The 22891-nt window shown below is 51.1% G+C and overlaps 10 protein-coding genes across 10 annotated transcripts; 4 read left to right on the top strand and 6 right to left on the bottom strand.

Moving 5' to 3' along the window:
• Positions 1-27: 27 nt before the first annotated feature.
• On the bottom strand, positions 28-1666 carry BO94DRAFT_531879 (amidohydrolase family protein). The gene has a single exon (XM_025610998.1). It carries the CDS (start codon positions 1626-1628, stop codon positions 183-185), a length of 1446 nt encoding a protein of 481 aa, XP_025470645.1. The 5' UTR covers positions 1629-1666; the 3' UTR covers positions 28-182.
• Positions 1667-3070: 1404 nt separating this feature from the next.
• Positions 3071-5075, top strand: BO94DRAFT_312167 (SGNH/GDSL hydrolase family protein). Its single transcript, XM_025606831.1, has 11 exons — positions 3071-3408; positions 3474-3480; positions 3533-3569; positions 3620-3672; positions 3719-3834; positions 3881-3892; positions 3948-4035; positions 4080-4173; positions 4218-4277; positions 4321-4557; positions 4611-5075. Exons 1-11 carry the CDS (start codon positions 3210-3212, stop codon positions 4914-4916), a joined length of 1209 nt encoding a protein of 402 aa, XP_025470644.1. The 5' UTR covers positions 3071-3209; the 3' UTR covers positions 4917-5075.
• A 529-nt stretch (positions 5076-5604) lies between these two features.
• Positions 5605-6937, bottom strand: BO94DRAFT_563440 (uncharacterized protein; the record flags this gene model as incomplete). The annotated part of the gene is made up of 2 exons (XM_025614360.1): positions 5605-6726; positions 6830-6937. The coding sequence occupies 2 exons, from the start codon at positions 6935-6937 to the stop codon at positions 5629-5631; spliced, it is 1206 nt and encodes a 401-aa protein (XP_025470643.1). The 3' UTR covers positions 5605-5628.
• An 871-nt stretch (positions 6938-7808) lies between these two features.
• BO94DRAFT_531874 (uncharacterized protein) lies at positions 7809-9751 on the top strand. Its single transcript, XM_025610997.1, has 3 exons — positions 7809-8773; positions 8828-9237; positions 9297-9751. Exons 1-3 carry the CDS (start codon positions 7909-7911, stop codon positions 9639-9641), a joined length of 1620 nt encoding a protein of 539 aa, XP_025470642.1. The 5' UTR covers positions 7809-7908; the 3' UTR covers positions 9642-9751.
• Positions 9752-10667: 916 nt separating this feature from the next.
• Positions 10668-12388, bottom strand: BO94DRAFT_563439 (uncharacterized protein; the record flags this gene model as incomplete). Its single annotated transcript, XM_025614359.1, has 3 exons — positions 10668-11575; positions 11632-12282; positions 12331-12388. 3 exons carry the CDS (start codon positions 12386-12388, stop codon positions 10668-10670), a joined length of 1617 nt encoding a protein of 538 aa, XP_025470641.1.
• Positions 12389-12587: 199 nt separating this feature from the next.
• BO94DRAFT_531873 (Zn(II)2Cys6 transcription factor domain-containing protein) lies at positions 12588-13918 on the top strand. The gene is made up of 2 exons (XM_025610996.1): positions 12588-13286; positions 13339-13918. Exons 1-2 carry the CDS (start codon positions 12597-12599, stop codon positions 13894-13896), a joined length of 1248 nt encoding a protein of 415 aa, XP_025470640.1. The 5' UTR covers positions 12588-12596; the 3' UTR covers positions 13897-13918.
• A 230-nt stretch (positions 13919-14148) lies between these two features.
• Positions 14149-15051, top strand: BO94DRAFT_563437 (class I SAM-dependent methyltransferase; the record flags this gene model as incomplete). The annotated part of the gene is made up of 2 exons (XM_025614358.1): positions 14149-14876; positions 14899-15051. The coding sequence occupies exons 1-2, from the start codon at positions 14250-14252 to the stop codon at positions 15049-15051; spliced, it is 780 nt and encodes a 259-aa protein (XP_025470639.1). The 5' UTR covers positions 14149-14249.
• Positions 15052-15499: 448 nt separating this feature from the next.
• BO94DRAFT_582301 (WW domain protein) lies at positions 15500-16359 on the bottom strand (the record flags this gene model as incomplete). Its single annotated transcript, XM_025615469.1, has 2 exons — positions 15500-15633; positions 15690-16359. The coding sequence occupies 2 exons, from the start codon at positions 16357-16359 to the stop codon at positions 15500-15502; spliced, it is 804 nt and encodes a 267-aa protein (XP_025470638.1).
• A 1134-nt stretch (positions 16360-17493) lies between these two features.
• On the bottom strand, positions 17494-17927 carry BO94DRAFT_312016 (uncharacterized protein). The gene has a single exon (XM_025606830.1). It carries the CDS (start codon positions 17823-17825, stop codon positions 17574-17576), a length of 252 nt encoding a protein of 83 aa, XP_025470637.1. The 5' UTR covers positions 17826-17927; the 3' UTR covers positions 17494-17573.
• On the bottom strand, positions 17928-22567 carry BO94DRAFT_582300 (putative membrane bound cation transporter; the record flags this gene model as incomplete). The annotated part of the gene is made up of 9 exons (XM_025615468.1): positions 17928-17985; positions 18034-18220; positions 18269-19439; positions 19493-19570; positions 19624-19684; positions 19734-19852; positions 19900-19977; positions 20041-20510; positions 22486-22567. 9 exons carry the CDS (start codon positions 22565-22567, stop codon positions 17928-17930), a joined length of 2304 nt encoding a protein of 767 aa, XP_025470636.1.
• Positions 22568-22891: the final 324 nt, after the last annotated feature.

The raw sequence follows: 22891 nt of genomic DNA, 5'->3' as shown, positions 1-22891 counted from the left end.
TGTCTCGCTAATCCGGTGTCTTTTCAGCGGAATCCGTTCTGCGCACAGGTAAACCCCTGAAACCTCGACCCAGTGTTACTTGACCTGATCTCTGGCGCTTGGACGACATGATACTTGCAATGATCTTAATCGGTATCCTTCTAGATTACTGCTAATGATGAGATAAAGTACAGATCGTCGGGCTACGCAAAAGGGTTCTTGCTGTCTTCTCCCCATGGACCAACACCCGGGCCTTTGAAGAGTTTACCTCCTTTCCAGACGTGGGTGATCACCTTCGAGTCCTGGAAAACCTTGATGTCATCCAACGGATTCTCCTCCAATGCGATCACATCAGCCTCATAACCCTCTCGAAGCTGGCCGGTCAAAGGTGCTTGTGGGCCAACCGACAGTGGAGCATTCGCAGTTGCCGCTCGAATGGCCTCCAGTGGGGTCATGCCTCCTTTCTCGACAGCAAACTGCAATTCAAGCGTAGTAGGGCCCCCGGGAGCAGTATCGGTACCTAGGGCCATGGTGACCCCCGCCTTAACGGCTCCTTGATAAGCCTTCAGATGCGCACCCGCGAGGGCCTGCACCTTGGCCCAGGACTCCTTAACCAATCCCTCGCCATTGCTAGCCAGAAGGAGCTCAATGACCGCCCGCGTGCCCACGAACAGAACTCCCTTTTCCTTCATGAGTTCATATACCTCTTCGTCTGCATACGACACATGTTCCAAACTCTTGCATCCTGCGTGGATGGCAGCCATAATGCCTGCCTTGCCATGCACGTGTGCAGAGACAATGCGATTCTGTCGTGCGGCCTCGTCCACCATCACCTTGAGCTCTTCTGGGGAGAATTGCGCAAAGTTGGGATTATCGTCACGCGACATGACTCCTCCAGAGCCCATGACCTTGATAACCTTCGCTCCACGACGGAGCTGTAGCCGTACCGCTCGTCGGACCTCATCGAGACCATCGGCAATGCATAGCTGCCCAGCTCCCCAGTATCCCGGGCGCGGGTTCGTCACTCCATAGTTTCCTAGCACCTCGCCAGCTGGAAGAGCGAAGATATCTCCGTGCCCCGCTGTCTGGCTGATCGCAGCTCCAGACGAGTATACATTCGGCCCAACGATGGTTCCGTCATCGATAGCTTTGGCCACTTCGCACCCATATCCAGCCAAATCGCGGTACGAGGTATAACCGGCCTGCAATCCCTCCCAGCATCCTCGGGCTAGTCGAGCGCCGGACGCGGCTGGGTGAGTGGCCAGGCCAGAGGTATAATCGTTGTAGTAGTCATCGTCGCCGCCAAAGTGCATATGACAGTCCCATAGGCCAGGCATCAACACAGGGACTCGATGGCTTGATTGGGTGGCCCGGAGGAATTTCTTGGGGATATCGGCTGCGGGTCCAACGAAGGCGATGACCTTGTCGCTGATCACCAGGGCAGCATTGCGCAAGGGCTCTCCGTCGCCTGGAATTAACAGGTCTGCATAGATTGTCGTAATCTTGGCCTCGTCTGTTGCTGTGGCTAGAACGAGCGGTCTGGGATGGATGTTCATCGACACAGAATTGGGGCGAACGGTATATGCCATGGCTAGTGATGGTATCGGTGATTGCGTAGGAGATGTCACCAATGCAAGTCTGCGAACCATGATGTACAATGCAATTGAGTTGTTGGGTAGCAGGCTGACGAAGATCGAGGAAACCGGCAGTTATGTTTCCTGGGTCGAGACAAATAGCTCGTCAGCACGTGAGTGTTATCTCCGGACTCCGTCGGCGGAGATGACTCTTCCAGCGCTATCTCTCGTATCCATCAATCGCAGCTTGATAGGTGAGATTTTAGCCGTTAGCCTAGGCCCTTTTCGATTTAGTCATCTAATCCCGCTTGAAGATGAGATGTTGGAGCCTGGAGGTTTGATCCCCTGTTTCTCTTCCCCAACCTAACAAACAAACGGTAAGCGCATTCAATGAAGCCGTTCCATCACGCCATCTCACTCGGATGGCTGGACTGACAGCATTCCTAGGACAAGAATGTCAGCCTAACCCCAGTCGAAAATCGGAAGAATATCTGGGTTTAGCCCTTGCAATAACCAAAAACTGCTAAACAGATGGCATCAGCTAGTCAACGCTGATGTCATTGATCCCACGCCTATCGGCGACTACTCCATACTCGACACCATTTAGACCCACCCCCTGGTTGATATCGGCTCAGAATAACCGACGGCAAGGATTTAGTTTAACCATACTCACCACTACCTGGATGTTCCGCAATTTTCTCATCTTCGTCTATACCAATCCAAGTCGGAGCGTCCATCAATTTTATCAAGGAACTTCTTGTATTCTGCGTTTATTCAGACACTTCATGGATGAGTACTCCAGGTTCTCCGTTAAAAAATGCAGCACTGGGCTTTAGAGATGGCCGCATCACTGGAAATGACGATATTGAAAGGTTCTTACCACGTCCTCAATAATGACTTGTCGATAAAACTATCGAAATGGAATACTAAAGTGAGAGTCCATTTCATCATACGACAGACAATCTAGTAACGATAACCATGTGGTTTATCAGCCAGGACTGTCGATGCTATCGGGAGTGACAGCAGAAAGGCATGATCATCTACGTTCTGACCGACCGTGCTTCATAATTCGAGAATTCCGCCTTTCGAATGGGATTTCCAATCTCATGCAACGGGCACCAGCTGCTGCTCAAATGTATTTTTCAGCACACCATGGATGATGAAAATGCCTGTCAATCACTTGACTAATTGGATGCCTTTTGCTTCTGCGTCTCCACAAAGAAATTCCGCAATCTTAATATGGTGGATTGACTTTCCGATGTTTTTCCTGCCTTCCCGCAACCTTGTTCGTTCCAACCATGGGGACCACTCGTATGATGTGGTCATAGAGTCCCTAGTGCCTTCTTTCAATGCTTCCTGCAACAGTTGGCCCTGCATTTAATTCTACCAGTTAATCTGCATTGCATGAAGAAACCTTACCCTGCTTTTGACCACCACAACCCGATCGATCGATCTGTCCCCTGATCGGCAAGCAAGGGTGGGTCTCGGGCCGATCATTACTTCGTCGGTAAGTTCTATTGTCCAGAGCCACAAACTATGCTGGATAGCAGAAGCAAATTTACGCAAGGAAATAGTCATCATTTCACCGCAGACTTAAGAATTGGCCCTCCTTTCCACACATCCGCGCAGCACAACCGAAGGTAAACAACAGAAACGATGCGACTCTCTCTATTCTATTTGCTCTCATGGGTTCTGCAGGCCTCGGCCACCATTCTGCAGAATGGCCAGGTTCGAGAAGATCCGTATCCTGGGCAGGCTCCGAGTATTTCGCTGGAGGATGGCTCCTGGCGGAGTTATGGGCCGAATGCATCGGAGATATCGTACAAGGGGAGGTGGGATAGTAATTATGTTTCTTGTGAGACTTATACCCAGAATATATTCATGTTTTTGACGTGGGGTGCTAACCGAGTCGTCCGCTAGGGTGGTCGTAGGTTTTAATACGAGTTCGGTGACAATTATATCACGACTGACGGATATAGACTTCCGGGCATCAAGCTTGGGTTTACCGGCGATCAGGTACGATTCCGAGTATGTGGACACTGAATATCATCATTGACATGGAATAGCTTGCTTTGAGCTTCGGTCCACAGACAAGCAAAGGGGTACTTTTGGCTTATCGGTAAGTCCCTAATGCCGAGATATTGGTACTACTTCTGACTGGATAGAATCGGTGGTTTGGACTGGGAATTCTCGAACGTAACTGCGAACGCGACATACCAATTTGCTGGATCATGGACCCCGGGGTTAAACCTGTCCACCAACCACACGTTCGAAATGCGAGGTAAGTGCGTTCTATCCCATCAAGTGTTTTTACTAACCGTGGTTAGTCACGAATTGGGGCTATGGATAAGTTTATCAATCCTCACGATGATGCCTAACTGATCAATCGTACAGTTCAATTGTCCAGCGTGTCTGTCGCTTCTGGCTCAAAACTAGTTGTAGTCCCTGCATACAACAAGACGGTGGAAATCATCGGTGACTCGTGAGTACAATTACCCCCCGTGCTTCCAGTACTAACATCAATAGCTTCGCATCGGGACAATATGCCACTTATGAGGGGCTTTCGTCATGGGCGTACAACTTTGCCGCCGGCCTAGGGGATGTCGAATACTCGATCACCGTATGTCTTCTCGATCGCTTTGCATTCCCATCTAACCACGATAGGCATATCCCGGAATCTGCTTGACGGACCAAGAGTGCTATGCGGATAAGGCACGGGGCATGGTTGGTTTTCCACACCCTGCAGAAAATACATCTAACCAATCAGACACATCAATGGTTCTACGCCTCTGACGCAGGTGTACGCGCAAACGCTACCTACGGAGACCATCCCGAGAAATGGAACTTTAGCTCCCGTCCCCCAGCAGATCTAGTTGTCATAGACCTGGGTACAAACGACCGCCGGCCTCAAAACAACATCCCCGGCTCAACCTTCTATGACAGCTACGTTGACCTGGTGAACAGTGTACACGACACATATCCAAACGCACAGATAGTCATCATGGTACATACCCCCATCTACACAATCCAACCAACCACTCACTAATCAATGAACAGTCCCTCTGGGGCAACTTCACCCGCTCCGACGACACCTACATCCAATCCCCATTCTACGTCTCCGAAATCCAGCGCGTCTGCCAACACTTCCAAAACGACGGATTCGTACACTACTTCGGCACCAAAGGCATCCTTCAACACAACGACATCGATCCCCAAGAACACCCAACCGACGTCGGCCACCTAAAAATCGCCAGCCATCTAATGCAATGGACGAAACTAAAACTCGGGTGGGAATTCGGAGCCACTGGTCCGGAAGTCCAGCACGATACACTCTACTGGAATAACCAGGATAGCTACCGTTGATCCCCCATCCCCACAAGATGTACCTATCCATACCAAACTTCCAATACGGAAAGAAAGAAAGTATGTAGGACAACGACCCCACGCTGCACCACACAAAACCCCGAGCCCGAATCCAGTCCACTCGACTCAAGTCTGCAACAACATGGTAATCGGCATCCACTCGGTTTCGGTATCAAGAGGCGTACAGCAATCGACACTCGCAAGGGGGTGATTAATTTCAAGGGACTTGTCGTGGCTGGGGTTTAATACCATTGCCTAGATAATAGAGAAACGTTATACTACTCTGTACTCTGTATGCATGTAGGCTAGTTTCCACGCTAATCGGAAGGATCGTGGATAATGGATAATCCAGGAACAAACAGTATACAGTCATAACGGCTGGAGAAAAGTGAGCAAGGTGTTGAAAGATAAAAGATGACGGGAATCATTGGGGAGGATGTGTCTGCCGACATGATAGCAGATGCTGGGGCGTTGGATGAAGTTGAGATGGTGAAGAGGGGAAGGAAGGGATGAAGGGGTTTCGTACGCGACTGTCCGTGTAATCTAGCTAGCCGGGTTGGGATTAGCTACCAAAGTTGGGCTTGGCGGGGTGGGATTGGCGGGGTGTACCTGCGTAGCATTCTAGACTCCCACAGTTCGTATACTCCGCAGAACACATATATTTCGTTGTATGCTGTGTGTACACTCTACATAAACCATAACCACAGAATAACTACAACTTCGACCCCTCGACAACACGGGCATATCTCCCACAGGTCGCCGAAAAAAACATATTCCCTGCTGCCGCAACAATCATCGCGCGCGCATACCTCAACCCCGCCTCACTTATCCCGTGTCCCCTTTCCAGCCGTATATACTCCCCATCCATCCTCCCCTCCAAATCCCAAATAACCATCCTCACCATCCTCTTCGCTAATTCATCACTAACACCCATGGATTCCTTCACCACCCTCACCGCATTCAATACCTTCTCCCCACCCCCCGCCTCGGCAATCACCTCCTTAGCATACGAATACAAATCATTAGTGAGGAGCATATGTCGCGCACAGAGATCTTCCAACACCCTAATTTTTTCTCTCTCCTTTGGGGAAAAAGGGGGAAGGTTGAGTGAGAATTCAACGGTGCGGAGAATAAGCCCCGCTCCGAAATCCGATAGTGCGGGGGGGATGTATGTCTCTAATGAGGTAAATGCTGTTGGTTGTTTGTGTTGGGATGTAGAACCCCAGGAGAGAATGCCTTGGAGGAGGGTGTGTCCCTGGGATGGAGACTCGGCTAGGATGTCCTGGGAGAGGAGTGTAAATGCTGTGGTTTTTGGGTCTGGGGTATTGGTTTCTGGTGTGGGAATGAGAAGATGAGAGTTTCTATCTCCGTTTGGTTTATCGGCTGTGTCATCGTGGAGGAATGCGAGGACGAGGGCTCTAGTGAGGAGCTTTGTGCGGGCTAAGTCGCCTAGTGGGAGGAGGTTGATGGCGTAGGAGACTGCTGCGTCGGATATGGCGGTGATGTATTTCTCTTCGGGCTGGGTGTTGGGATGAGATGATGAGAAGATGGTATGTAGATAGTCTGTTGCTGCGTGTTCGGCTTCGCGCCAGTAGCGGGATTGAAGGGCGCAGGGGAGGGAGGTTGGCCAGGGGACTTTGAGATCGGGTGGGGTGATGGTGATGGTGTGCTTGTAGTCGGGGTGGGTGAGGTTGGATGGGTGTAGGAAGCTGAATGCAGTGGGTGTAGGTGGTGATGGTGGTGTGGCTGGGTCAAATGCGTGGGTTATTGGGCGGGGTGTTGCGGTTTGGTAGGTGGCGCTCAGTGGTATCTGGGTGAAGGTGCGATATTTTGTTGATTGAAATGGAGGAGCTTGGATGAGACTGATGTGTCTTCTAGGCTGAAGCTGAGGGATGAAGGCTCGAGGGATGGACATCGTTGCGTCGTGGGATTATTGTATCGCATTGCATTGCATTGCATTGCATTCGCGTTAGGCTTTCGTCGGACGCGTCGATACGCGAAACAAGCACGGACTCGCTCATGATTGCGATGAGGTAGAGTTTCACGACACGGATAGAAATTTGGGTATATTTTGTGGTAAGCTAATCAAAGCATGATGGTTTCAGGAGCATGGCATGAGATGCTCGAAAAAGCAGCTGTAATGAGGAAATGAAGAAGGAATCAAAGGTGTTTGCAGTTTGCACGCGCCGACCGAGAATGGCTATATGGAGCATCTTGCCATTGGCTCTGGACAAACTTCTATGCCTCGCCCTCCTAGCAGCTACTATTTCCTCGTCCTGGCTTTTTCTCTATGCTTCGTGCGGCCTTCAACCTCATTATTGTCGGTTTTATCCCCGTTCATCGTCTACCATCAAGAATGAACTCGAGTGCCATCATATATCTCAGATGATCACTCCCCCCTTAAACACCTCACCACTTGACCTCACGTTGAGCGGCGGCGGCGGCTCCTGCTACTCCGCAAGTTCTATTTTCTGTTCTAGTAGTCGGAAAGAACATATCTTCATTGGTCTACGTGGTAGTAGGTTTGACAATGCCTAACATTGGCCTGCGGCAGAACAAGATAGGAGGAAGAAGACTGTGGTAGGTGAGCAACAAAGCGCTCAGACCCACTGGGCTCTTTCTGCCTCATTTCTACGCTGGTTGATTGCAGCGCCTACTCCAAATGGTTGGCACCAACGAGGGGCTCATTTAAACCAGCGATGCAGTGACTCGCGTCGAATATGGCCGAACAGCAAGCTGATAGGATGGCGGCTCCCGCTGTATCACAAGGGCTGAGGGCTCGAAAGGGGCACTGCCTGATGATGATGATGCAATTTTGGACACGTGCACCGTGGAATAAGGCTCTATAAATAGGCTGTGCTAACCTTCTGACCCTCCTGTGTCAAAAATCGTGCCCCCATCCCTTTGATCTCCTTCCTTCAAACCACCAAATACACCATCCATTCCTCATTTCTCATTTCTCTCTATCCGAATCATCTTCAATTGAGCCAACATGACTTATGACCAAATCGCCGTGGGCGGTGGGAGCTGTTATCTGCTTCGTACAAATGGAACGGTTAAAATGTACAGTGCATACTCCATAAACTGGGTGACCTTAGGTCAGGATGAGAGCAACAGACAGATCGTCGGCAATGGACCTTTCATCCGTCGGGCAAATGGTGAGGTCTACGAATATAAGGAACATAAGTGGAAGCGGCTTGACACCTTGACCAAGATGTGGGTATGGGGTGACATCACTTGGCGATGGCAGGAACAGGAGCACTTATTGTCGTGTCACGACTTTGGAGCCCCTGACGAATGGAGAGTTCGGGGCGGTGATACTCAGACGAAGGACCTGGTCATGGTCCAGAATTCTATTTACCAACTTGCCGAAGATGGGACAATTTCGTATCTCAAGAAGGGAAAGTGGAAGATCCTCGATGACAAGAATGCCACTGCGATTGCCACAGACGACAATTCTCTGTTCAAACTCGACAAGCAAGGGTTTGTCTCCCAGCTTTATGGGCAACAACAGTGGCAGCTGGTTGGGGTGTTCCCCATTGTCCAAATTGCCGCCGGTCGTGCAGGGCTTTTTGCACGCCATGAGAACGGGTCAATTTATGAACATTGTGGAGGCATGATTTGGAACCAACGCGACATGAACACGGATAATGTTCATCTTGCAGTCGGAGATGATGCTTACCGAGTGAACAGCAAGGGAGAGCTCTACAGATTTGACCGTGGGGAGAGAAATTGGGAGCTGCTCCATAGTAACCTGACCATCTCTCAGACGAAGGAACAGATTGCCAATCACATTCCATCAAATCCCATTCTCTCCATTGGGATTGCAGAAACCCCGTGGTGCGGCGTGTTGCGATGTACGTCAATACATAAACCCAATTCCCCTTTCAGGTCACCTAACCCTTCCAAAGCTCTTGCTCTTGGATTTATCGACTTCCACGCCTCAATCTCCCCCGATCCCTTCAATGTGGCCTGGAACTTGAACACCTCAGCCAAGCTTATTGAGTCCTTGCAAAACGGCAAAGTCGATATCGTAATCGCCAGCCACGTACTCCCCACCCGCCCTGAAGCGGAAACAGCCGCCGGCAGCACAGACACCGTTCTATATCCTATGCATTATCTCTTCAACGACCATGTTCTTCTCGTGGGACCACCCTCCAACCCAGCTGGGCTGGACCCGGAATCCCACATAACCACAATGCTAGCGGACTTAGTCACAGCAGGAGAAAGGAACCCCACCTGCGAAATGATGTTTCTCGGTCGATCCGGGGACTCAGCCATCAAGGCCATTGAGTCCGACTTGTGGAACCAAGTCAGACCAGTAAGCTACCCCATCGCCTCTTCCACGCATCCATCTAACAAACCCGATCAATCTATCAGTGGATGATCCACTCCCCCAACTGGTACCAGGAGACCGTAATGACTGATCAAGAGATGGACCTCGCTACCGCCGGAAATTTGAACATGTACACCCTAACGGAGCGGAGCTTCTTTCAATTCATGGGCCAGACTGCTCTTGGTTCTAGGTTTATAATATACAAAAGCAGCGAGGATGCCCCAGATGAGATCCCCCCCATCCCTGCTCATTTGGTGATCAGTGCTCAAGCGCAGGCTTCTAACCTAGCCAAAGACTTCGCGGCATGGGTTACTGGGCCCGAGGGACGAGCAGTCGTGAAGAACTTCAATATAGGCACGGTTTGGGGGTTCTCAGCCCCAACGAACTGAGGTACTGGTGGGAGTTCGACTTGTACTTATGTTGGGTGTTGCTATATTTATTTATTATTATTTGGCACTTGGCTCAAACTGGGTACTTTTCTTTCATAGAGAAATCGAAGAATTTCCATTCTTGTCCGGATTCCTTTCTACATATCTCCTTAAGGCAGACGCTACAGCAAACCCGAACCCGCCTACTATATTGTAAAAAGGGACCACATCAAACACTAGACGACGCCTCCATAATCTAAAACAAATGAAGAAAACGCGTGCGAAGCCATCATTTTATGTAATTCCAGATACAGTAAGAAGAAGGAGGAAAACCTCTTAGAGGTTGGCATTCCACGTGAGTTACGCCTGTTAGGCAGGCGCTTATGGCAGGAGATGCCTGTTACAGAAAATGCTTACTTATTCATACTACATACCTACTAGTAGGACCTCCTCCGCCTGACTTAATGATACCCGAGGTTAGTTACGCGTCTAGAGATATTAAGTATACTATCTCGGGGGTTGTTTATCGTTCTATGTGAGGTCCTAAAGGTCCTGCGTGAGATATCTAGACTGTGTCTTGAGGGGGTGCTTTTTTAGAATTACGTATTTAATTTGTATCTATTTATAGGTCTTCTGTATAGAGTATACTGGTTGATTATGTAGGTTGAGTAAGAGATAAGTGTGGTTGTGACCTCGCCGGTGTGGCTAGGAATATGAGGTGTGGTGTCCGCTTGTACGTTGACAGAAAGGGTCTAATGGTCGGTCGTGTATGCAGAGACCTGGTATGGCCATTCTTGGTGTTTCTGTGCGGATAGAGTCTTTTGGCAGAATTTTACGGAGAGCTTTGCTTTCGCTATGGTTATGTTAAAGTTATCGATGAATTTCTCTAACAATAATATTTGAATTCGTCCCGTGCGAATCTAACTACTTCGGCAGACCTTTTTTCTCCATATTCCAAATCCCGATGGCAGCAACACGATAGTAATAAGGCCAACTTCCAGACACTGTTCTATGGTAGTGACTACGACCCATGCACGGCAAGGGCCTCTAGAAAACCATTTGGTTTCCTGATAGACTGGCGGGCCCGGATTCCGATAGCTTCCAAGATCGTAGTGCTCGTTTCGCGTCGTCCTTATCTGTGGCTGATTTGATGATAGAGCCCGCTAGATTCCGCATCACCTCTACCTTGGCCTCAAAGTCTTTGCGATGTACCCAGCCATCCCGAGGGATTCCGAGGAGGTGGAAGACAACTCGGCGACCGGCCAAACTATTTCTATCATTACAGTGAGGAAACTCTTTATTTTCGTCGGATCTGACAGGACAAGAGCTCAGTGGCAGGCCTGTTAGCTCGGTCCATTCACGCCTCGCTTGCTGCTGCAGCTCCAGAAACACGATTAGCCCATCATCTTCCCACGTGTATCCTGCAGAATGAATGAGTCGCTGTCGAGTCAAAGCTTGAGGAAACGACAGTGCAGAGAAGACATCGTTGTCAAGTTCCTGAAATTTGGAAATATAGAACTCTTGAAGCTGTGTGAGCGGGTTTCTCCGTCGACTCTCCTTTCTTTCTTGCGATGTTAGTCTTGCAGTCAGAATCAGGTTGAGAGAAGACGTGATATCTATTTGCAGAAACCTGGGTACTTCGCATGCATAGTATATTGGAAGACTTGAACCGCCTTGCCAACCAATGATGCTTACAATCCGGTTTTGTTCGACAAATATATTACTGTCCTGTAGATCGGGGTGCCAAAGTACCGACCGATGTAGGCCCTTATGGGGTGGCATCAAGTTAGATACCATCTTCAGATATCGGTCAAGCAGTTCTGCATGCCAACGAGGAGACTCTTGAGTGTATGGCTGTCTTTGAGGGTCTTCTAATTGATGGGGCTTTGCAAATCGCAGGATCCATTCCCTCTCCCGCCTCGCGATATCTTTCACATATGCCTCGGATGAAATCCCTGCTCGGTCTCTCGTTAACCTTTTCTCTATAGCAACAAGGATATGATCAACTTACAGGGACCTCTATAATAGTCCATTGATCTCCTCTCCTCCTCCCAGAATCGTGCTTCGTAGCTGGGACCGATGCAAAATCGATCAACGAGTCCAGGAACATCAAGACCATCTTCAATGTCTTTTCGGTAGTACAGGCTTCCATAACTGTGCAAGTCGACAGTAGCTATTTTCGCTTGAATACTCACCAACTGGGCCACAATATCCATCCTATGGGAAAGATCCATAGTAGGCCAAACATTGGTCAGCTCCTGCCCAGGAGGTTTTTCCATGATGATATATTCTACCCCAACAGGTTGGTCCTTGCTGCTACTCCAGGCAAAGACTCGAGGAACGGGTATGTCTAGCTCGTTTCGAAGGAAGTCAAGCGTTGCAACTTCACTGGCTGTTGCAACCTTCTCGGGGACCAAAGGATTCGGCAACTTCGCAAAGACCTCCACACCATTGTCCATTGTTAACAAGAAAGTCTTATAATATCCATCCTCATTGAACTTGATTAACTTGACGCAGGATCTGGCATTGACGGATCTGGCGGCGGCTTTTTTGAGCTCATCGACATTAAAGGACCGGTACCGTTGCAAAAGTTGGGATGCTTCATCCCATAGCCAGCGACCGGAGGTATAAGAGAAGAGAGGGTCGGGCTTTTCGTCTGATCCTATTGTCAATAAGATGATTATCAAGCAATTCCCTCTTCACGACTTACCGGAAGGACAGGTGTCAGGGGGTTTGGAGTCGACAGTGGAAAGATGTACTGAATTCATAACGCTGAACTGGACTGGCCAACGTTAAAGATATGCTGTTGAGAATGAAGAGTCATGATGCGAACGAGGATGTTTGTACAAATCCTGCCAACCCAGGACCACCTTCCTAGTAAGGAAAGTACTGAAAGGGTGACTAATCACCCCTCATCGGGTGTTCATTTCCCGGATCGGAACTCCGAAAACACCTCAAAACATCAACTCCACAACCATGACATCTCCACGTCAGAGACGAGGACACCGGCCTCCCCCGCGCAAAAAGGCTTGTCAAGGCTGCACCAAATCCAAAGTCCGCTGTGATCTGGAGAAGCCGACCTGTTCCCGCTGCCGATCGCTCGCCCGGCCCTGCGAATATCCATCCCATCCTCCTGTCGTCACCCCTCCGGCCGAGCTCAACTACACGGCGCCCACTGAGCCAGTCTTGCCGATATTCAGTTCATCGCAGCTCGATACAATGCCTATCCCCCTAGCCAACTTTAGCAGTTCGGCCTGGACTCCGCGTCAGCCACGCAGGCAGGCGTCCAACACTGTGCGTGAGGAAATCAGTGGACTGGACTTGACGTTGGTTGATCTGGTGCCAAGTGAAGATGCGGTAATCATTCGCGATCGATGGCTTCGGCCTTATATTCTGCCTCCGCTGGGGCAAAATGAGGTTCCGAAGACTTATCATCCATTCACGCTGCAGTTCATCTCCAGGATATTGAGCACATATCCCCGATGTATGATGAGAGATGGAGAGGTCCCGCCGATCATCCATCGATTGCAGGTTACGGGGGGTAGAATGCCCCGTGCCTTGGCTAATTGTTATAGTCTGGTGCGAATGTGGGAACAGGCTGCGGTGGGGAGTGAGGCCTTGGTGGTCGAGACTGTGGAGAAGGAGATGGAGCGGCTGGAGAATGAGGTTAGCTTGAAATATGGTGAGAGGTACTGCATACTGATACCGAATTTAATAGGACAGGACTCGTTCGAATGACATCGATCTACTTGCAACCTTTCAGGCCTATCTCATATACTCTATCATGCTATACTTCTCTCCTCTGGGAGACAGCCCGAATGTCACCGACAAGGTCATGATTACACTCATGGAGATGGCTTTCCGTACTGCTCGGAATGGACTCTTTTGTGCCGCTGAGATCTCGCATACAAAGCCTAGCTGGGAATCGTGGATTGTGGCGGCCGCTAAGCGCCGGTCGATTTTTACCATGTACTTGTTCTGTAGTGTATATAACGCCGACAAACTCCTGCCTAACTTTATTGCGGATGAAATGACGGGCGTTTTTGCCCCTGAGGCCAAGCTATTGTGGGAGGCTAGTACTCGAGAAACATGGGAGAAAGAGTACGATCGGCATCTCCTCCAGTGGCAAGATGGGATGTTGGAGATATCGGAACTTTGGAGATCTGCAGAGACGGGGACACCACGACGACGAGAAAGAATTGGACGGTGGATAAAAACAGTGGATGAGTTTGGAATGATGATGTTTGGAGTGACTACTCATGTACATGGGTGTTGATCTTGCTATGCCACTTCTGCCAGTGCAATTTCTTACTAAATAAATAATCATTTTTCTCATACTATTACCTAGTATTACCGTCGGGCAATACCAGAATGAATATATTTTTGGACAATGTGTCTTGTTCTCCGACTAAAAAATGCCATAAACCTCCCACACATCATGTTCAGAACCACCATCTCGGAACTCCGATCCCCACCCCACCTCCCACCATTAAAGTGGGCCTCACCCTGAGCATATAAACCCATTAATCACTACAACATCAACTACAACAACAACTACTCCTCCTCCTCCTCCTACAACAACAATCCCACCACCACCTTCTCCCCAATTCACCCAACTCCAAACCCAAAATGACCTACACAACCAACCACACCTCCCCCGTCCTCACCACCCACAACTGGCGCACCCTCACCAACTCCGCCTCCTACCTCCTCCCTTACCTCACCCCCAGCATGCAAATCCTCGACATCGGCTGCGGCCCCGGAAGCATGACCATCGATTTCGCCCGGCGCGTACCCCACGGGCACGTAATCGGTCTCGAACCCGTCCCTGAACCTTTAACCCACGCGCGCAACCTCGCCTCCACCGAATCCATCACCAACGTTACATTCCAAATTGGCGATATCCACTCTCTCCCCTTTGGCGACAACACCTTCGACCTAGTCCACGTACACCAAGTCCTGCAGCATATCGCTGATCCGGTGCAAGCGTTGAGGGAAATGCGGAGAGTAACCAAGCCGAATGGGATCGTGGCCGCAAGGGAGAGTAGTAAGATGAGTTGGTACCCGGAGGATAACGAGGGGATAAGGAAGTGGAATGAGTTGATGGAGAGGGTGGGGAGGGGGAATGGCGGGAATCCGAACCCCGGGGAAAGGATACATGTTTGGGCTGTGGAGGCGGGGTTTGAGAGGGAGAAGGTGAGGAGGAGTGCGGGGGCGTGGTGCTTTAGTGAGCTGGAGGAGAGGAGGTATTGGGGGGTGGGATGGCGGAGAGGGCCAGGGTCGGGGGAGTAAGTGGGCCGAGGTGGTGGTTGAGGGGGGGTATGCGACGAGGGAGGAGTTGGAGGGGGTGGTTAGGGGGTGGGAGGAGTGGGTGGGTTGTGAGGAGGGGTGGTTTGGGGTTTTGCATGGGGAGATTGTTTGTTGGAAGTAGGATGCTATATAGTATGGGTGGTTTGTTGGGGGGAGGAGGATGGATGGATGGGTGGATGGATGAATGGAGGGGTTTAGTTTCATGTTGTTTCGTTGGTTTTGATTTATGAGTGGTTGTGATGTCTAGATTTTGTGATTCATTGTTCGATGCTTGGTTGGGGTATATCTCTAGGAAGTAAGGTCTTGTGCTGAGATGCAAATGATATTACATATTCACTGTCTACATACTGGGATGCTCATGGTTGAGTGGCTATAATATACTATCAAACTACGACCACATGCAATAGTCGACTAAGCTATCATATGCCACGTACGCAACAACATACAATTGTAATCGAATCCAATCTATATTGGTATAGGTATAGTTAAATGCATAGGATACAGCTAAACAATTCCCGAAAATGCAATGAATTAACAGAACCAGGTATGATGCAAGTAGAGGAAATCGTCTACCAGTCATCCTCCGGGTAGGGCTCGTAGACGGGCACCTCCTCACGCTCAATGATGGTCTCCCGCTGGTACATCATCGGAGGAGGCGCATCCTCGCGTTCCTCTTCTTCACGCTCTTCTTCACGGTGCTCGTCTAAATCACAATTAGCATTCTGAGAACATGAGGGGGTTGATGGTAGGGCAATGTACCAATCTCGTGGGTGATGAAGGCAGCTCCGAGAGCACCGACGGCCAGACCACCTGCAGCTCCAAGGAGCATGTTCTTCCTGTCCTTCTTCTTCTGCTCCTCCGCGGCAGCCTGCGCAGCCTCAGGGTCCGGAGAGTAGTATCCGCCTTCCTGCGGCGGAGGGGGACCCGGGGGACCCATATCGCGGGAGCCATCAGCAGGAAGAATCCATTCCGAGCGGCCAGAGGGTATGTGGACAAAGTAGGCACGGCGGGCGTTAGGGTCCCATTCCTGGACCCAGTCCATGGGAAGAGGAGGGGGAGGGACGGGAGGAGGACGAGAGGAAGGAGGAGGGCTGGCGTAGGGAGGACGAGGAGGAGGAGAGTCGAAGGAGCGTTCGCCACCCTCGTAGGGTGAACGGTCACCGTACGGAGGGCGGTCGTATGGGGGGCGGTCAGACGGGGGAGGACCGGAGTTGTATCTCTCGGGAGGGGGACGGTCGTAAGGAGGACGGTCATAAGGAGGCCTGTCGGGGGGAGGACCACTCTCATAGGGAGGACGGTCGTAAGGAGGACGGTCGTAGGGAGGGCGGTCATAAGGGGGTCTCTCAGGAGGAGGGCCACCCTCGTAGGGAGGACGCTCATATGGAGGGCGTCCTCCGTAGTAGGAATCCTGTGGTGGGTAGTAAGACATGGTGGTGTGGTGGGAGAATGTGGAAGAAGGAAAGGAGGATAGAAGAGGAAAGAGAAGAAAGAGATAACGGACGGATCGTAGACCCTTAAATATTCAAAGTGGTTCGGGAGACCCTGTCAGGTGGAGGGGGAGAGTTGGAGTTGGGGACACGGGTGCATCAGCATCAACGGCTCTCAGGGATTCACCTCAGCCCATCGGCATCGGGACCCAGGCTGGCGCTAAGGCAGGCAGTCCCCACTGGGTTATTAGGTGGGATGGGGAAGCGTCAATAGTCGGGTGGATGGTCATGACTGGACGCTGTAGATCTGGCAGTCTGGAGATGCACGCCGATTAGGCAGAGACGTAACAGCACCGCCCCTGAAGGGGGCAGACCCGGCGCAACTGGGGCTGGATTGAATCCTGTTCATTATTTAGCAGTAGATACTGCGTAATTGCAGACACCGAAGATGTGCAGCGTGGCTGAAGCGCATGAAATTCATCACAGCTCATCTGCTGGATGCGGGATGCCTAGGAAAGTGCATGGAGGGGCAGATGCCATCCATCGCGGATGCCTGGCTAACCGCCAACCAGCCAGGCTCACTGCACAACCTGAAACAACCAATGACCGACCAGCGCGACTGCTAAGAAAAGACCTACCGAATTCTCCGTCTGACTTGTCCCAACGATTCCGCAGAAGTCCGTTGCTCCCTTTTTTTCTTGGCGCCACACAGGGCTGGTGCCGAGGCCTCACTTCCGCCCAATCGGAAGCGCTGTATCCCACCAGCCACAGTACTCCCCCACCCCGTAATGACGCCGTATTATGGATCGATCATTGCCCAGCCGGCTACCGTCCATTTGGGCAGCCTTCCAGAAAGCGGCTTGATAGGGTCCTCCAGCCGAAGCATGGCTGATCGCTGCGGGCTGGAATTCCACACGGCAGAGAAAACGCCATATTGAATCAAATTCACCCAATATACCGGACACGTAGGCGAGATGAAGCGCCGGTAACAAGCGGGTGGGCGATGTATCTGGAACCGGATAAATTACGCCAAGACCAGCCCCTCCGCAGCCCCTGAGCAAAGCGCCACGTGTGTCTTACTCAGTGGCTGTGGCGGGTGTCAACAGTGCCTCAGCCACTTTTCCTCTGGTACCATCTTAATCGGACCTGTCTGGCAGGCCTGCAGCCATGAGTCAACAGATGCGTCCGGAAGAAGGTAGAATTCGGTTGCCTGCTGTTATTGCACCGTTGGAGTCTCGGTGGAGTTCTGAGCAAGGGAGTCCTTCATCTTGGCAGCAAGTTGATATATTATTTCATGCAGTGAAAGCATGGCGCCGGCACCAACACCGAACAAAATACCGCAGGTTATGAAACAGACTGGAACAGTCATAAACAAATATAATCTGCATTCTGATATGCGCCGAGTAAACCAGGCAGCAATATTTACATTATCGTTTAATGCTATAGAATTTCTTCCGACCACCCCCATCTCCACCCTTGGCGCAAGATGCCACCCCTTCTCACCTGCAATGTGCAATTTGATGTGTAAACGCTAGGGTGTAACATCAAGCTGCTGAGTCATAGGGAGAGATTATGCTCCCGCCGTGGTGCTGGACTGACCACTATCGGGATAATAGAACGCGGCAACACTAAACATGTTAGTATCCGGTAAGGTGCCAAGTCAGAAGGTAACTTACCTGATGATTACATAGGCTGCAATAAGTAGAGAGCCTTCCAAGTAGTTGCTTCGACCATCAAGCACCAGGAAGTTCACAACAAATGCCGTGACGAACAGGCAGATGGTCTCGAACAGCGTGAAGTACAAGGACATGTCCTTGTCCATACACCAGCCAAGGATGACGACCAACGGGGTTACGAAGATTGCTGCGAGGAATGAGTCTGGGTTCGACGACGGATATTTCAGATACATACCAATTTGAATACTACTTCCCACCGATACACCGATCGCTAGGTCCATTTTGTTTTTGGTGGCTACACTGACTGCCGTGACGTGTTCCGCGGCGTTGCCGACAATGGGAAGGATAATCAGACCGATGAAAGCTTCGCTGACGGATGAACTTTCGACCATGGTGGGAATGGCATCGACAAGGAACTCCGCGCACACCGCGACAAGACCGGTTGACACCAGGAGCATCACCACCGCCGCGGTGCGTGACATCTCTGGCTCCGGTTGTTCGGGGGCCACTTCGGCCGTAGTATGGGTCACACCAGTGGGCATGCGAGAGGCGCCCCGAGCGAACTGAACGGCACTTCCCGGAGGGGGAGGACGATTGGTGAAAGACGGTAGAGAATGAGTTCGCCGAAGTCCATAGGGATTTGAAGGGCTTGCGGGCACTGCTGCATTGGATGGTGTCGTGGTCGAAAAAACCGTGTTGGTGAGCAAAGACGGCATCGTGGGACGGAAGGCCGATCGCCGCTTGGCGGGCTCAATTGCTTCCTCGACTGGCAAAGGAGGCTGTCCGCGATCAACTGTAGGTTCTGACTTGTGGGTTTTCATGGAAGGGCGGCCTGTGAGTGTGGTATTGGTGACAGAAGTGGTGCCTTTTTCCTTTTCGACGCGCTTTTCTTGCTTTCGCCTCTCACGTCTCTTTGCCTTTCGATCTTCCTTGGAGGCCTTGGCACCATTATGTGTCCCAAAGTCCCTTGGCTGTGGTTCGTGATCCGCATCATACCGGGTGTCATCTCCAAAATCAATGACAAACGACCCAGACCCGTCTTGATGAGTGACGCTCAGGTCGGCAGCAGAGCCGGCGTTCTCATCTATGACCGCCGTGGGAGGAACATCGGCCAACGACTTCTTACGGAACGACTGCGGGGAGACGGTGCCGCGAGAGCTGGTGCTCGATTTGCGGTGTCGTCTGTATTTCATAGCCCTCTTGATACGCTTGGCAGTGGACCAGGACGTCGTAGTATCCACAGACTCATCCGAGGAACTGCTTGAATCTGACGAGCTGTTCATAAACTCGGCCAGAATGCCTGGATGAGATTCCTCGTCAATAATCTGTTGGGGGATACTGGCATAAAGATAAGCGTGAGATTTGAGTTGAAACACGATGTACAAGATGTACACAAGAAGTAGGACCTATTTGATACGAGTTAGATGGGCAATGAGCATAGCAGCCTGTTTCTACTCACAACGCTAGTTCCGCGGCTGACTTTGAGGGTGTATTTATCAGCATCTGTTTCGTCCGACCATGAAGCGTGAAAGGCCGTCTAGAACAACATCAGAAGGTATGAAAATTTAACTGGGGGGCATGAGAACTTACCGGAAGGAGCAAACTCATGACACTCAAACTGAGGAGACATGCACTCATTTGAGTGACAGTGCTATTGTAGATCTACTATTGTCAGCTGAATTTACACAAGCAGTGCTGACAGCAAACTTGCCTGCTCCTGGAAGCGCAAACCTCCGAGCAGAAACGCCATGCCCAGGATTAACAGTAGATTCGCCAGGATGGAACCCAGCAGCGATGCTTGGACGATTCGAATTTCATTCTGTACCACGTTAGGACAATCCACAATCCGACAACGGGCTAACAAACCTTGACTAGGGCAATACTGGAGCCACCGGTGTGTTTAGTATTGATCAATAAGGTTCCTGCATGGCAATAACTCACATGCTACCGAAGCATTAGCACCGAACTGTCGGAAAATATTAAAGGAGATAGATGACTTTGATTCACATACAAGATAATCAACTCTACAGCATTTCCGAAGGTGACATTGATGAGCGCACCCACGGTGTCACCCAATCGACTGGCAACACATTCGGTGGCATGGCTGAGGAGACCGGCCAAGGGGATGATGGCTATCGCATTCATGGCAAAGATCAAGCCTGGGTTCAATCCCGCGGCCTCGGCGGCAATGCCTACGGGGACGAATACGAGCAGCACATTGACCCAGCTGTGGCAAAGGGCTCTTTTGGTGTGTCCGGTGAAACGAATGGTTCCATCCTTCATCCGGACGAGTAGTCCCCTGTTGGGGGCTTCTTTGGCATCTTTTTCCGACTCCGGGCTGGCCGGGTCACGTATAGCTTCTTTCACTTGTCCATCTTGTGCAGAGGCGTCCTCCGAGGACTCGTTCGCTTGGTTGGGGCCCTGAGACTGAGGGCTGAGGGTAGACGCGTGAGCTTTCGCCCACGAGTGAATCCGGTCTGCAACGGGGGCCAAGAAGTCAGTAAGAAAAGTCGGAGGGACCAACAGTGGTGGCGGGTGAGGGCCCAGAAGGGCCGAGAAAAGGGATGGCGAAGGAGGGAGTAGGTAGGTAGGTAGGCAAGTAGGTAGGTAGAAGAGGACTTACGCATGTATTTCAGGACCAGGAACGGAAATGATCAGGTAGGAGCGGCAGAAGGTAGCCTGTCGAGATGGGTGATACGGAGATGGAAGCTGTGTCGAACACAGGGAGAAGCAAGCCAAGCCTCAGAAGGGAGATGCTAGATGCCAGAAGGGCCCTAGACCGAGCGACCGGATGATTATAAGAGAAGCGAGAACGTTGAACCTGCTGGGACGGGGCCTGTGGCATGGAAGCAGAGCCAATGATGTTTGCCAAGGCACCAGGATGATCATCCTGATCCTGACCCCAAAGCGCAATGGAGCCATGGTCCGCCCCGTTTCGCCCAGGCCCTGGACGCCGACGCAACTGTGAATGGACACGCAGCGTCCCCACCTCACACCTTATCAATCGTGGCCAAACCTCTGCTCCCTCCCCCAGGGCCCCAATGTCCTATCACAGCCTCCTGGACACCATCCAAGGCACCGCTGAGGTCATTACTTATCTCCGGCCCTGGCTCGGACAACCGGTTTCCACGGCTGCTCGGTCTTGTCTGGTCGTCTCCGAGCTGCCTGTGATCGTCGCGGGGATACCGGGCATGGGAATTAGAGAGGTGCTATTATTTTTGGGAGATAGTAAGTAGATAGGTCTCCACCTCTCGGCCGCAGATCCATATGGGAATCTCGCCTTGCCGAAATCAGCCCAAGAGATGTACACCTACGACGTCGATGGTGGGGCCAGTGAAACCAGTGGGAAAGGCGCAAAAAAGTAAAGTCAATAATGATCCAAAGTATGATCGATCCCAACTGACGGGCGACCCCGTCGTAGTTCCAGTCCTGTGAATCTCATTTTCACGATCACCCTTGGGGTGGCGTGGCTTGCAGAAGCAAGGGGCAAGATACTCCGTATCCAGAGGATCGCTACCGACGGACGAGCACATACTGGATACATACACAATTACCTGGATTCCAAACCTCCGACCCAGAATCAAGAGGCCAAACTGGGAATGGATTGCCAAGCCCACACCATTTCTCAACAAATTGGATCACACGGCACAGAGGCCCCACTAAGTTTGCTGGCCAATCATGCCGTGGCTCGCCTTGCGCTTACTCCGAGCCCGATGACACCCATCTTTCATTGGCCATCACTACGTCAGGAGTCAGCCTCGTCTCGGGACCATTTCTCCGACCTCCGGTATCTATGACGGTACTTTACTGTGCCTCGGGGTATTCAGTAACCAATTTCTAGTTTCCACGGCTGGCAGCAGCTTTGGGTAACGCATCACATGAGTCTGTTGTGCAATGGTCACTGAGCTATCGTGATCCATTATTCCACAATCTTGGCCTATCTGCTCGATCAATATTCGTAACACCATAGCACTGAGCATTGAGCACAGGTACCTTTGCTCTTTTGCCTTATCCACTCAGTGTCATTTCTTACAATCCGTGCATCCTAATGCGACCGCTGAGTCACGATCTAGACCACGGACCTGTCATCCCTCCGTCTCCGCACACTGTGGCTGAGCACCACTGATGGCTGTGTCATGTCATGGACCGTTGACATGGGTCTGCTAGCGACGCATGTAGTTAATGTTGACTGCGTTTTGGAACTAAAGTTATCCTATCCTATCGCTTGTCCGGCTTGGCCTATGTAAATAAAAGGTGAACCAGGCGACTCCGTTATCAACCTGGCCACAATGAGATCATGGCCATGGGGCTGGCGGGCATAGAAACCTCTCCACAGTGTTCGATTTAGAATACACGCAAGCAAGCCCGGTTCACATCCTATCTGACAGCTTGGTCAGCAGGCGGAAGTATGACTATGAGAGCTTGCATATGCGAGGTGATGTCTTCATGTACCAAGACAAAACATGAGGTGGCCCTTCGTCATCATGTCACGCTGAGCAGAGTTCTCAGTCACAGACCGGAATCCGTGCTCCATCATGAACGGAGGAGAGAAATTAATAATAATGAAGACCATGACCCCTTCTTCCTTGCGGAGAGTATTCCTCCGACTCTGGCGTACGCGGTAGACACAGTGACAGCAAGTGTGCCGAGCCTCACGTGACTGAAGAGCGGGGAGCGCGGCAAAGGCTTCAGCCGGCTCCGAGCATCCCTCCGAGTTCGCTATTATATTCCGACTCGCTCATGCATTCATTATTGGCTTGGATCTCCGACGTAAAGAATCCTGCGGACAAGGGTAGGGGAGATCTTATCTTACCCGTGCTTGAATCCCGATGGCTTCGGAAAGGAGGTTCTCTACGGA

This window comes from Aspergillus sclerotioniger (assembly GCF_003184525.1).
Source record: "Aspergillus sclerotioniger CBS 115572 chromosome Unknown BO94scaffold_5, whole genome shotgun sequence".
Taxonomy (NCBI): Eukaryota; Fungi; Ascomycota; class Eurotiomycetes; order Eurotiales; family Aspergillaceae; genus Aspergillus; species Aspergillus sclerotioniger.
Note: the sequence above shows the minus strand (reverse complement) of the source record. Positions and strands in the feature narration are given on the sequence as shown.